The 14,603-nt window shown below is 41.8% G+C and overlaps 1 protein-coding gene across 1 annotated transcript in view; it reads left to right on the forward strand.

Annotated features, from left to right (window-relative positions):
* Positions 1-12,226, forward strand: part of tmem178b (transmembrane protein 178B) — a 181,445-nt gene extending 169,219 nt beyond the window's left edge. The window contains exons 3-4 of the mRNA XM_044186128.1: positions 4,505-4,642; positions 9,137-12,226. Of these exons, the coding sequence (XP_044042063.1) occupies positions 4,505-4,642; positions 9,137-9,387 (389 nt within the window). The 3' untranslated portion in view covers positions 9,388-12,226. The remainder of the gene's footprint in view (positions 1-4,504; positions 4,643-9,136) is intronic.
* Positions 12,227-14,603: the final 2,377 nt, after the last annotated feature.

The following is a 14,603-nucleotide window of genomic DNA, read 5'->3' on the forward strand; positions in this document are numbered from 1 at the left end:
TGGAGACGTTGGTTTACTGAATACCAAACGGGTGGCCTCAGTGATGATGAGTGAAATAAGTGGCAATAGTTAACTGCCATAACTGGCTTCTTCAGTTTGGGCCAGATGCTTTATACTGATGGCGTGTTGAGTTGATGGACAGAGGAACGGAGACTTATGATTGCTGCAGAGGGTGGATGGAATCTTGACACTGCCTGTTCACGTGAATTCCATGCACAAAGTTACAGACTGTAGGACTGTGCATGTGAACTGTGAGTGGGCTGAAAAGAGGGATGCCTGTTCTGGAAACTGTTGAAGAGTGGATGACCTTCTGAACAACCTCCAAAGACCCGGAAATTAATTTTTGTCCTCTGTGGAGGACATAAGTCTGAGACCTCTAAGTCAAGCACCATTTATGCAATCTATTTGAGACATCCTGAGCTTTCTAGTGATGTGGGGGGGTGTCTAACAGAGCACATGGACCTTATTTTCAAAATGGCGGGCATCGCAGCTTCCACATTTTATGGCAACAAGGGAGGTAAGTGATCAGTTTTTTGCAGATATGTGTTTATGTTGCTAATAATCAAATTGTTTCTTCAATATCTGTCTTAACTTCAATTTAGTAAGACTTCAGAAATGTCCAGCAATTTTAACCCTTTCAAAAAACAACTTTTATTCAGTGTCCTTTGTAGTGGACAGCAGGACTAACTAACTCCTGTTTTCATTCAATTTCCATACTTAAGGAAGCAGCGGGCTGAGTGAGGCAGGAAGGATTTTGCTCAGAATTGTAGACGGGGAGTGTTCTGACACCAGCCAGTGTTTGCTGAAAGGCAGGTTGTGGTACTGTGTCCTCCATGGTGGTTTTTAGTCTACACAGCACAGCTATGCAGTGCACATGCAGTCCCAGAGTTTTTTGGTTTGATGCTTAGAGTAGATGTGTCTGTGAGTATGGTTACTTACCTTTGTCATTTAGTAATGTGCTTCAAAAACGTTGTTAAAAGAATTTGTTGTTCTCTGTTTTATTCTTGTGTTTGTGCGTGCAGTTTTACAACCTAAGCTTCAGTAAATCATGCGACATCAAGTGCAGCATACTGAGTCTTGTGTTGCTCTCTGTCTAGCAAAATAACTGTGAACAGCACACTGCTGCTTCAACCTTCAGACTCCCTCACGAAACACCGCTAAGATGAATAGCCAGGATGACGAACGTCAGTCTCTGGAGACCAGGTCCTGAGCCTCAAGCCACAAGTCCTCTCTGGGTTCGAGCAGGTCATCTGCCAGCGCTGCAGCAACGAGGACTCAGCTGAAGCAGCCCGGCGTAAGGCAGAAGTAGAGGCAAACCTTTCTGTATTAAAGCTACAGAAAGAAAGGTATAGCAGCATCTACAGAGGCAGCAGATTTGAAAGAAGGTCATTCAGGATGTAGCTCATTATGATCCAGCAACATGCACCACTGAGTACAAAGAAAATTATTCATTTGTACAACATGCTCAACAGCAGCTTCAAGGCGCAATATTCAAGCCTCATGAGGGTGCAGATGAGCACAAACCCACTGAGAGCATGCGCTTTGCATCGCCCCTTCTCTCATGCATTCTGTTCAGAAACGCTTCAGTGTGTGAGTGTGTGAATGATTAGTTAGTTTCTTTAGACTTAGCACCTGCCATAAGTGTGTGAATGTGTGTGAATGGGGTGAATGTGATACGTAGTGTGTGAAGTACAGTTCATTTACCATTACAAAGTGACGACTCCCACCGCCCATTATGGATTAAAAGCAATGTGTAAGCTAGGGCTCTGAAGTTTATTGCTATTACAGTGTCTAGAAAAGGAAATGAGAGCCTTTTTAGTTGAATTTACACAAACGTACAGTACACAATCAGTTAAAAGCTTGATTTGGAAAACTATTGACCCTGTTGAGTTATATAATTAATAATACATTTGCTAATAGAGCATTCAACTATAGCTCTCCTTTCTTTATTAATTAAGTTTCCTGCAAAGTAGCAGGACAACGCTGGCCACAACCACCAAGACTTTTAACAGTACAGTGAGGGTCTCAGTTATAGCCAATTCAATGAGTCGCAACAGATTCTTTAAGATTAGGCAGGCCATCAAAGTCACAAATGGTCTTGATGTCTCTGATGAGGAGAAAAAGAATGATGAAAGGTGAGACTTCTCTTAAACAGAGTGCAACGAGGCTGCCTCAATCTGCTGAGACTAGAGAAGGCCCGTGTAGATGAGCAGAGGATTCCTTTCATAGGCCGGTGTCCAGTATGGCAGTTTATGCCAGGAAACCCTAATCCCACAGGACTGAAAGCATTTGTGCTTCTCAGTCCCAGTGGTCTGGTGTTGGGTTTTGAAGTCAAAAATGTCAGATGACACCATACTACAAAAACAAGGAGGAGGTACATCCCACCAAAATGGTTGTCAGAAAACCATCAGAGATTGTTGTGATGAAGTGGCAGGACAATAAGGCAGTTCTAATGACCTCTAGTGTCCATGGGACAGATCCCCAGGACAGCTGCATGAGATGATCAGCAAAAGAGAAGCCTAAAGGTCAAGCCACAAAAGAAAACGGACCATCCGTGCGGTCCTGCATTTCTTTGACCTGGCTGCCACAAACAGCTGGCTCAAGTACAGGTCAGACCACCAGGTCTCTGGGAGGCCAGAGAAGGAAAGGCTGCAGTGGGACGGCGTGGCTTGGAGGTAGAGTGGGCCTTCTCCTAATCGGAAGATCAGCAGTTCGATCCCGGGTTCCCCCACATGTGGAAGTGTCCTTGAGTAAGATACTGAACCCCAAATTGCTCTACACACTTGTGTGAGTGAGTTAGTTTCTTTATACTGATGAGCAGTTGGCACCTCGCATCAGTGTGTGATTGGAGTGAATGACATGTAGTGTGTAGTGTATGCATCTCCCCTTTTCTCATGCATTCTGTTCAAAAACGCTTCAGTGTGTGAGTGTGTGAATGATTAGTTAGTTTCTTTAGACTTAGCACCTGCCATCAGTGTGTGAATGTGTGTGAATGGGGTGAATGTGATATGAAGTGTGTGAAGTATGACTTCAAGCTGCTGCTGGCTGAAGAAATGATTGCTCAGACACAGGGTGGTCGAGGTCATCAGGTTGACAAGGTGGCCAGTGATGATGATGAGATGAGCACTGATGATGAAGAGTACATTCCAACAAAGAAGAGGAGGCCTGTTGAACAATGACGATGTAAAAAGATTCAGGGTGCTGTCGTACCATAGATGATCTGTTGTTAGTGCCATGTGTAACGTGACACATCACTGATTGAACAAGAAGTAACAAAAAACTGTGTGCCTTAGATCCAAAAGTCACAAATGATACCAGCAGACAAATAAAGTTATTTTTAATGCTGTGTATTTTTTATTGTAATTTGATTTGCTATCACTTACACATTTCATCATCTCTCCAAGTCAGGTCAGACTCAGGCCAATGATCTCTCTCTCTCAGATATCTCACAAATATACTGAAAAATTACCTGTAGGTGATTACTCACTACGGCAGTAATTACTGTAAGAGTAGATCAACGCTAACGCTATCTTACGTGAATTGTAGAAGTCCACTAGCTAATTAGCTGTGTCTGGTTTGACTGAACGTCTGCTCTTTTTGGTCGAGCTCTGGCTGACGGGATAGGCAGGGTGGGAACTGACTTGTGTTCTCTTGATTCAGGGAGTCTTAAAAACTGAAACACATCCAGAATCATTTTAGCCCATGATAACACGTTCATATGAACTGAATAAGGTCATCATACGTCACATGTTTGTTTTCAGCTTGTTCTGCTGCCATCAAGTGGTCAAAAAATAAATGAATGCAGCTTTAAAATTTGGACTTTAATAATAATGTCCACACCAGGTTAATGGCAAACACATGCTTTCTTAAGTCGAAGAAGAATCTGTTTAGCACTGTCTGAGATGTCATATTGGAATAAAGATTTTTACAGCACCCATCAGGTGTCTCAGTGCCATTTGTGAGTGTGTCCTCAGTTTTTATTTACTGTGTTACTGTGGCATCACTTGATACTCAAACAATGACTAATTCTGATTTAGTTAAACATCAGAACAGATTTTTCCTGACTTGTAAGGACAGCTGGATGTGTGTAGCTGGTTTTGTGTCAGTTGGACAGTTGTGGGAGTTTTTGCAACGCTAAACCACTGTGACAAAATGCATCAGCTTTACAACGTTCATTTGAACTTGAAAAGTGTGTCTCTGACTGACACTAATGGTCTTTATGGACTGGAAGTACTATTCTGTTGTATTTCTGCTGGCAGGAAGTGTAAAAATGTATATTTCAGCAGGACTGGTTATCAACCCAAAACTGAATGAAGCACTTTTATTTTAATAATAACTAATATTTTTCTAGGTTGTTTAAAAATCTCTTCTCACTTCCCATCTTTCAGACAGAATGAACGTGTGTGTGATGTTTTCTCTCTTCACAGCTGCAGTATCCTGTTCAGGTCAGTGTTAACTTGTTATTCTTGTGATGTTTAACCTTTCTCCTTTTGTGTTTCCTCAGACTTGCGGCGAATGACGGCAGGTTTCATGGGCATGGCAGTGGCCATCATCCTGTTCGGTTGGATGATTGGTGTGCTCGGCTGCTGTTGGGACAGAGGTCTCATGCAGTACGTGGCCGGCCTCCTCTTCCTCATGGGAGGTGAGTCACACACACAGACAATGAAAGCTGGTTTTAGTATCACCATCACTCATCCTAACACTGTAAGAAACAAATTAAGAAGATTCAAGAAACACATATTTTTATCATTCATACAGTAACTTTGGGTTTATTTAGTCATTTCCCTCCCTGGTGGTAATAACCCTAACCCATGCATTTTACTTTACTACTTTATTGCCTTATTTTACTTTACACACATTTCTGTTACAAAAATTGTAGTGTAAGCATCTCACTAAGACATGGTAGAAATAATTTCAACAGTTTTCTGTTAAATGGTTTTAAGGGAATAGTTCAAAGCATTTTTTGCGTTCTTCCTGAGAGTGAGATGTGAAGATTGAGATCAATCTCATGACTGTGTGTTAAGTGTAGAGCTGGAGTCAGGACATGGTTAGCCTAGCTTAGCATAAAGATTAGAAGCGGGGGGGAAACAGCTAGCCTGGCTATGTAAAGTTTAGAAATACACTCACCAACACCTCTAGCACGGATTGGCAGATATGGTCGATGAACTCAGGTTTTGGTGTCTGTACAAGCACGATGTACCAAATCTGACAGCGTCACTGTGTGTGACAAGACTTTAGGAAGCTGTGCACAGTCACTAGCTGGGTCCCATTTCCAGACTACATACTAATGTTTATGTTTATTTTTGGGCATTTTTAATGCCTCTATTAGATAGCAATAGTAGAAAGATGAAAGGACATGAGAGATGATAGAGATGCAACAAAGGTCCCTGGCTGGATTTGAACCAGGGATGTTATGAGCTTTACAGTTGTTGGTAGGTGTAGTTTTAAACTTTGGATGGAGCCAGGCTAGCTGTTTCCCTCTGCTTGCAGTCTTTATGCTAAGCTAGGCTATCCATCTGAACATCTCACAGTCATAAAGAACATGCGTATTTTTCCAAAATGGTGAACTATTCATTTAACTGTGTCTCAAAATAACAGTAAATTGACAGATGAAATGTTATCAAATTGTGAATTCATTTTGAATACTTCTAACTACTATGACCACCATTATATATAGTGAAACTACTCACAAACACTGCCTATAACCAGTTAGATAAAAATCACTGCAAACAGCAAACACATGTGTATTTGTGTTCTCATCAGTGTTGATGGTGGTGATTTAGATTAAGGATTGAAAGTGTAGTATATGAGTGTGCATATCCAGCACCTGCATTCCCCAAGCACACACACAGAGACACACACAACCCCGTGTGTCCCACTTTCTGGCAGTGGACAGTCAGTAGTAACTTCACGCACACACACACACACACACTGATATGCTGTGTGCTGCACAGCTCTGGCTTGGCAGGAGGCGACTACACACTCAATTATGATGGGCCTTCGATTAGTGCTGTGCCCTACAGTTGTATAACAAACAGGCATTTAAAAAGTCAGTTATGCTGCTTGGCAATATAGGCACAAGAAATAGGCTGGGTGTCATGGTTGGAGGGTTTTGAGTCATTTCCTGTTTTATTTTGTATACTCACCTCTCCTCATTTGTTGTGTACCTTCACTTCTTATCTTTGTGTTTTTCCCTCCAGATTTGATTGTTTGCCCTACCCTGATTACTTTCACCTATGTCTTGTTATCTTCCTCCTCACAGAGTATTTAGTCTTGGTGTTCCTTTGTCTCAGTGGTAGTTTGTCCCAGTTGCAATGTTGGCTTTTGCTTTCTATCATTTGGACCTGTATCTGCCTGCCTGTTACCTGTTTGCTTCCTATCTACCAACTCATTATCGTTAACAAAAACTAAGGAAAACTAAATGTGAAAAATAATTTCCATTAACTGAAATAAAAATAAAAACCGGCTTTACAAAAAAACTATAACGAACTGAAACTGTATTGTGTGTTTACAAAACTAACTACAACAAACTAAAATTATAGAGAAAATGTCCTTAGTTTTTGTCTTTGTCAATTTATTTCATACAGAAGCCTAGTATTTCAGGTGGATATGAAATGTATCTTCCAGTTTTTTAGCTGTGCCAGTTTTACGCTAGCTGTCGGCACCTCACGGCTCATGACGTGTTGCCACGCCTGGCATCATGGTGTCAGGAGAAAGCACCAGAGTCCCATTTGGGATTACTTTGAATACAACTGTGTCACAGATAAAAGCAAGTGCCTTGTAGTAGTGGAAGGTGATAAAATATGTGAAACATTTCTCAAGGGAAAAAAAACCCATGAATATGAAAGTCCTTTTTTAAAAATTGCACAAGGCTGATCTATCTTAATTTAGCAAGGTTAGGGAGAGTGCCCAGCCAACCTCCCCAAAAAGAAAAGCTAACATTAGATCCAGGCCAGGTAATACAAACTTATGTGACTGTGGTAGAGGGGGTCGTCCATCAATCGGAAAGTCAGCGGTTCGATCCTGGCTTCCCCCAGCCCAGTCGACGTGTCCTTGGGCAAAACACTGAACCCCAAATTGCTTGCCTGTGGCTGGGCTGTACCTTCACATTCACCAACTGCCTCACTGTTCAGTAGAACAATGCAGAGACAGAAAGTCCATTACTGTAGTATAATGTTTTGTTTTTATTATGCAATACCTTTTCTGATACTTTTTTTGAATCTCACCTCATAACAAATAACAACTAAAACTAACACTAAAACTAATAACTAAACTAGAAATAAGCATTTTCAAGAAATAAAAACTAAACTAAAACTTGCAAACAACTAATTATAACTAAACTGAAATTGAAAACAAAAAGTCAAAACAAAATAAAAATAAATCCCAATGAAAAATGCAAAACTATAATAACCTTGGTACCTGCCTGCCTGTCTACTGGTTTACCAGTAAGATAAATCATTTAACTGCACCAGTCTGCCTGCACTGTCTGCATTTGGGTCCAGTCCCTGTTGCCATGCATACCAATTGTGACACTGGGTCAGTCTGCAGTGGCCAAATCCCAGCAAAGCAGCCCACAGGGTCACAGAGCTCCCAAAATGAGGCCAAATTTAGAGCCTGCATCTCCAACTGCTTCTACTAAACAAAGTCCAAAGTAAAAGATTAATTCAGATGTGTTAAGTTCAGATGGGCGGCTGTGGCTTAGTGGTAGCGTGGGTCGTCCACCAATCGGAAGGTTGGCATCATTATCATTAGTACTGAAGAGCAGTTCTGCCATCAGTGTGTGAATGTGATATCTAGTGTGTGAAGCGCTTTGAGTGGTCAGAAGACTAGAAAGGTGCTATACAAGTACAGTTAAGTACCATTTAAAGTGGACAGATTATTTTAAAATATAGCGAAATATTTAAAGGGACGTCAGTGGTTTGTTGGCATGTTCTCCTTGTGATCTCCTGGGTTTTTGCCCATAGTTAGTGTTTTGGTGGGGAATCAGACTGAGGTCTTTTTTCTGGAAATTCCGTTTCATTCAAATATTGTCCACAGTAGATTGCAGTAGAGTGATGAAGTGGTTGATGTTATTTCAGGCAGTCAGGGCTCTGGAAGTAAAATTCCTTTTCATTCAATGAAGAGACAGTATAGGGTGATCTAATGGAGCATTTCTAACACAAGATGGGCTTAAAACTGCACTGAGCTGGAAAAATGCTGTAAATACGTTTTATAGGAAACTTAATGCCATCAAGATTACATTTTTTACCAACATAATGAGGAAACGTTTTTAATATATCTGCAAACTGGTCAATGCCAACACAAAAGGGACATTTTTTGTAACTTTCCAAATCCAACAATCCTTCAAGTATGCTCACTTTACGTACTGATTGGTCAGGTGTGGCAGTGAGAAAGTAGGCTGGGTTTGAACTTCTCTCTAAAGCTCTCTTTTTTTCATTCTTCACACAACTACTTCTGTCACAACCAACTGCAACACCATAAATACCTTCAAGGAGAGTCTGAAATTTTGAACAGCTATAAACAATTTTGCATTTTGGGCAACATACCCTGGCCTTTAAGGTTAGGGAAAGATAGTGGTCTTGGGTTAAGTATGGAAAAGGTCAATGCCAACTTAAAAACACAAAAGCTGGTATGCATTGACTTGTTAAATATTTAACTAAAACCACCATCTTTCCCGAACCGTTACCAAGTGTTTCAGTAGTCTTAACCTAACCTGGGACACAGGACCTGGACTCACATCTCTGGTGTCAAAGTCCTGTGCTTTGCATGTCCACCCATCCACCCTGACCTCCTTTGAATGAAAAGGATGAATTCTTTGCAGTATAAAAATGTCATACTTCCTGGATTGGATAAAATGTTGCCAGTGAACATAATCCAGGCAACAATAAATTTTCTTCCAAAACATATTCTGAAAATCAAATATGTGGGATATAAACATATTTTGTAGGAGACAAGGTTGGATATTGGCAGGATGTGACTTGGCACCAAAGACCAGTTAAAAAGCAGATGGCGAGTTCAGTACCTGCTTTAGATGTCAGGCTTGTCAAAAATTTGGATTTGGGGTTTTGTTGCTCTTTCACTGTGACAGAGGTTTAAATGTATTTTTCTCTTTCAACATCTTGTTCTGTCGTTGCAGGAACCTTCTGCATCATCTCTCTCTGTACCTGTGTTGCCGGCATCAACTTTGAGCTTTCCCGTTACCCGCGGTACATGTACGGCCTGCCTGATGACATCGGCCACGGCTATGGCTGGTCTATGTTCTGCGCCTGGGGAGGCCTGGGCCTCACCCTCATCGCCGGCTTCTTCTGCACCCTAGCTCCCTCCGTTCAGCCAATACCCCGATCCACCTGCCCCAAGTCCCGACAAGAGAACGGGACCGTCTGCTAAAGCTGGCGGCCGTGAGAAGACCAACTGAACCCACAGATTGAACAAACAAACAGAAAAACTGATCCATGTATTCGTCTCCAATCATCTCCAGTCTTTCCTGATTACAGTTTTTTTTATTTGTTTGTGTGTTTAAAAATGGGTGTCTTGGTGGTCTGCTATCTTGAAAATAACAGAAAAAAACTGAAGAAATATTATCAAAAATTTGAAGTTGTGCTTGTTTTGTTGTTGTGGAGCAGACCTGAAATGGACCCTGATGAAGAAAAGTTGCCAAGGAAATACATGGAGACAATGAAAGACTACATTTTGGATAGTGAGTGGTTGTAGCAAAAGAGGGGGAACTCAACCTGGGAACTGCTTCTATTAACTGATCTACTGTGATTGTGGAGAACTCAATGAATCAGCAATATTGGAGGGAAACGGTCAGATTGTTAAGTTCAAGTAAAGATCTTGTGGAAGTTTCTCATGGACTTGGCCTTTTGAAACCTCCGGTGGGATAATTCACAAGGGAATGGACCAGACATGAAACCAGGTGATTTGCTGGGCGGGGATCATATTTAGTGGCCATCTGTTAACTTTCAGCGTTACAGCTTCTGAGGTCCCTCCAGTTACTTGGGACATGCGGGCAGCGAGGAGCCCTCCCCTGTTGTACATTATTATACAGAATATTCCAGAGAAGAGACAACCAGGAACTGTCATGTTGGACCATTTTCATTCTCGTTTAGGTGCATTCGATTCCGTCTGATGATCCAATATTGCCATTTAGCATTTTATACATGATGCATTCCTCTTTTATTCAAAGTGTGATTTTCTTTTAATGAACTCTTCATGTTGGGAACGAACTGTCGACTGAGCGTACTTTCAGAGCAAATGTCGTGTTTGTTTGATTTTTTTCCATTCTAGTCATAGAGGTAAATGTGTGTATCAGTGTGTGTATGTGTGGAGAGGCGTTGTTTTGCAGTCTTTATAGAAAAAAAGTTGTAAAAAATTATCATAAATACCACAAAGTGGAGCCCTGCTTTGGGGATGCATAAAGGCAGGAGCTTTGATGAACAGAAAGACATAATGGAGAGATGTAGTATCCTGTTTAACCCAACTGACTTCTGCCTTATCATCTTTTCTGGAGATTCCCAGCAGACATAGCAGCTATAGATGAGTCGTTTTGAAGGGGGGGGCGGCATGTTCAACTCTGTACTCTACTGCCCTGAGCAACTATGGAAGGCTTAAGTAATTGCATGTGATGACAACACACGCCAGATTTTCTTCCTGGGAATCTGTGATGCTCTGCCATTTCTCCAAGCTCACAGCTTTTCCTCCAGCTCTTATTTTTCTTTCACTAATAGTCAAGACCTGGCAGGGCCGCCTCTCTCACAAGGTTAAAAAGGTGTCACCTTACTCAAGTCGAAAGAGGTCTAGACTGAAGAAAAAAAGCTAAGTGTTCTGTCATCTGAGAGAATCCTCAAGGCCTAGGCCAATCATGAGTCAGAAATCAAAATACACACTAGCATGAGCTTGAATATTTTTATGCGCATACGAGTCAAATTATTTCCTGCCAAGAATCAGTCCAGTAAACGATGCCAGTATGCTTCATCAGAAATTCTTGTCAGATGGTCAAACAGCTTCAGAAACCCACTACCCCACCCACCCTTCCAGTGTAGGAATTGGGGGGGGGGGGGGTCAGACGGCGGTTTCTGTAACTTTCCAAAACCAAATATCTTACATTCACACCCACTTCACGCAGTGATTGGCCAGCTGTGTGGAGGTGAGAAAGTAAGCACTGTTAACTGTTGGCTTGTTTGCAACCTGTCTGATCATCTGACTCTTTCTTGACTTGTTGGACTTTATTGTATGAATGTCACTGTGTTCCCAGATCTCAGAAATTAACTTAGTGAGTAGAGTTTAATCATGAAACGATGGCTAAAACTACAAAAATAATCACCCAAGTTGTAATAAACCAGAATTAACCTTTAAGAACAGAAACTCCCCGATCTATTATCTGCTCTCATGCAACACATTCTCGTGCCCTTGATGGGTTGCAGTTACATCCCTTCCATACATATCAATCAACATCTCACTTTGTAATGGTGGTTCGCTGTAGAATTGGCTGTATGCAAAAACTACACAAATATCAGGCAGGATAAAGGTAGAAATATTGTGAGTGGAAATTAATTCAGTAATGTTATAGATTAAAAAAAAATAAAGTAGTTTTGTCTCAAAATTGAATTTACATTTACAGTCTTTGTGGGGTCTAAAGAAAATTCTACTGGGAGAGAGGGAAGGAGATTAGAGCAGTGTTTCAGGCGAAAGCTGCTATGTGGGTTGACATCTTTGTCACAGCTTCTTCAGTGATAGCACCTTCAAAGGGTTCAATGAAAATCACTCACCTTTCTGTGCCCAGCTAAACCCTTACAACTAGAGAGCAGGGTAATGAGATATGACAGAATAAGTTTTTTTAATAATAATGTAATTATAATGTTATCTGGAGGCATCAAATATCAGATCTTCAATTTCTCATTATCTTGGGATAATAATGACCAAGTATATATATATATATATATATATATATATATATATATATATGCTAAACCAACATGAAGTGTCTTAGTGTGGAGTCAGGACACCACAAGCCTCCAGAACAGCTTCAGTGCTCCTTACCAAGTCTGCGGAACTGAATTGGAGGGATGAACACATACTCTGTTGCACAGCAGCATCTGCATTTGATATTATTGTTTCTCCACTCTTTGATTCAGGTTTTTCCTTTAATTTGTCCCCTGTGACAGGAGATGAATGGCTTGGTGAGTATGGAAATTATGTGAATAAAATGCTATGGCCTTTACAGTCACCAGATCTCAACCCAGTTTTTTTTAATATACTGCCAATTCATAACAGAAGAAAATCTCATTGTACTTTTCCTATAGATGAGGTCTAGACCATACTCTTGTAGTATCCTGTTTAATCCAATTGACTTCTGCCTCATCATCTTTTCTGGATATTCCCAGCAGACATAGCAGCTACAGAAGAGTCATTTCAAAGGGTGACGTGCTGTGGTTAGCATATTGTCTCATTTCCAGTCACCGGTGTTTGTGTGTTACTAGTAGTGTATATTTGCTGCTCTAGCGCATCACAGTTAATTTTGTTCGATTCTTTAGTATAGTGACTAATGATCTGCTATACATTTAAACATACACTAGTTCTGCTCAAGCACTCATCGCTCTCTCCTTCTTTTAACGACTTTCTCGCTAATCCCACAGTTTACACGCTATTCAGTTTTGCTAGCTACTGTTCTTTAGCTTAGCAGCTAGCAGTGGCTTCTCTCTCTCCCTCTCACTCTCCTGCTCTGTGTGTCAAATGTTTAGCAATTCCTCTGCCTCCTTTGGTGATAATGGTACATGTAATAAATGTAACTTATTTTTGGCAATCGAGGCAAGGCTTAGTGAATTTAGTGGGAACTCAATCATTAGCTGCTGTAGTTAGCCAGCCTCCAGTAGCCAGTGTGGACCGACCAGAGGAAGCTCCTGTTAGCTGGGTGACTGTCCGAATGAAGCATAGCCCTAAACAGAAGCCCATGATTCACCACCAACCTGTTCACATTTCTAACAAGTTCTCCCCATTCAGCGACACACCCGCTGAGAAACCAACTCTGATTATTGACAGCTCCATTTTGAGAAACGTGACGTTAGCGACACCAGCGACCGTAGCCAAATGTATTACTGGGGCCAGAGCGGGCGACGTTGATGTTGTTGTTGATAAGTACAGATTGTTATTCATATGCAATGCAAAGACAATGTCGGACTCCATAGTTTTCTCTGGGCCCCGGCCAAACCTGACCAGTGATGACATGTTTAGCCGCATGTCTTCATTCCGCCAGGCTGTCGAGGTGGTGTCCAGCAAATGATGTGGGCTTTGTAGATAATTTCTGGAGAAGACCTGATCTGATTAGGACAGACAGCATTCAATTAAATTCAATTCAATTTTAATTATATAGCGCTGATTCACAACAGAGGTTATCTCATTGCACTTTTCCTATAGAGCTGGTCTAGACCGTACTCTTTATAATATTCATTCAATCAATGGCATTCATCCCACTTTGGATGGAGCAGCTCTCATATCTACAAATCTGGCCGAGTTTATTAGGGGACCTTAACCGTGACAACTCAGAGTTGAGACCAGGAAGCGGAGTTGCAGTCCTACACGCTTCTCTGCGCTTCCAGTGCAGTTACCCACCCAAAACTCCTTAGTGACGGTGTCTGCCCCCAGACCACTTAAGTTAATAAAAATAAAAAAGTTAACAGAAGTGGAGTTGTACATGAAAACCTAAACAGAAACGCTGAAATAGCACAACAAAATAGGATAATTAAATGTGGACTCAGATCTCTGTCATCTAAAGCTGTACTAGTGTCAGGGAGCCTACACAGACACCACCGTCTCCACACACCACAGTCATTACATCCCAATCACCAGACTACTGATTACACTCACCTGTCAGCAATCACCCACCTGCACTATAAAACAGCACTCCTCCTGTTCACTCACTGTCTGGTCTCAACCCTACCAAGTTGGTATACCTGACTCACTTCCCCGCAGATAATCTACCTGTCCTCTGGATTCCCCTCAGCCTGTGCCCCTTCGAAGGGCTGGTCAGTGCCCTTTGAGCGGCTCTATCTCCAGATCCACACCATCAATCTGCCTCTGCCAGTCCCATGGCCATTCCCTCCAACTATTCGGGTGAGGAGGTTGAATGTAGGGGTTTTCTCCTCCAGGTTTCCCTGTACATCGAAATGCATAAATTCACAAACGAACAAGCTAAAGTTGCATTCCTCATCTCCCTCATCTCTGGAAGAGCGTTGCTCTGGGCTCAAGCCATCTGGAACTCTCAGTCTCCCCTTGTTAACTCTTTTGATAACTTTTCTTCTCACTTCCAGGAAGTGTTTGGTCTCGCTACCGGAGAACTAGCAGTGTCCGATCAGCTCTTCCGCCATCGTCAAGGCAGTTCTTCGGCGAGTGATTACACACTGCAGTTCCGAACTCTAGCGGTTGGAACGAGACGGCCCTGATAACTGCCTACCGCCAAGGTCTCAATCCACAGCTCTAATCCAAGATGGTCATCTATGATAACAACATTGGATTGGAAAGCTTTATGCAGAAGACCGTAAAAATCGCTCAACTACTGACAGCATGTCTCCCTGACATAACTGCTCATTCTCCGCTCTCACCCGCTG

The sequence above is a fragment of the Siniperca chuatsi genome, linkage group LG23 (assembly GCF_020085105.1).
Source record: "Siniperca chuatsi isolate FFG_IHB_CAS linkage group LG23, ASM2008510v1, whole genome shotgun sequence".
NCBI classification, from domain to species: domain Eukaryota; kingdom Metazoa; phylum Chordata; class Actinopteri; order Centrarchiformes; family Sinipercidae; genus Siniperca; species Siniperca chuatsi.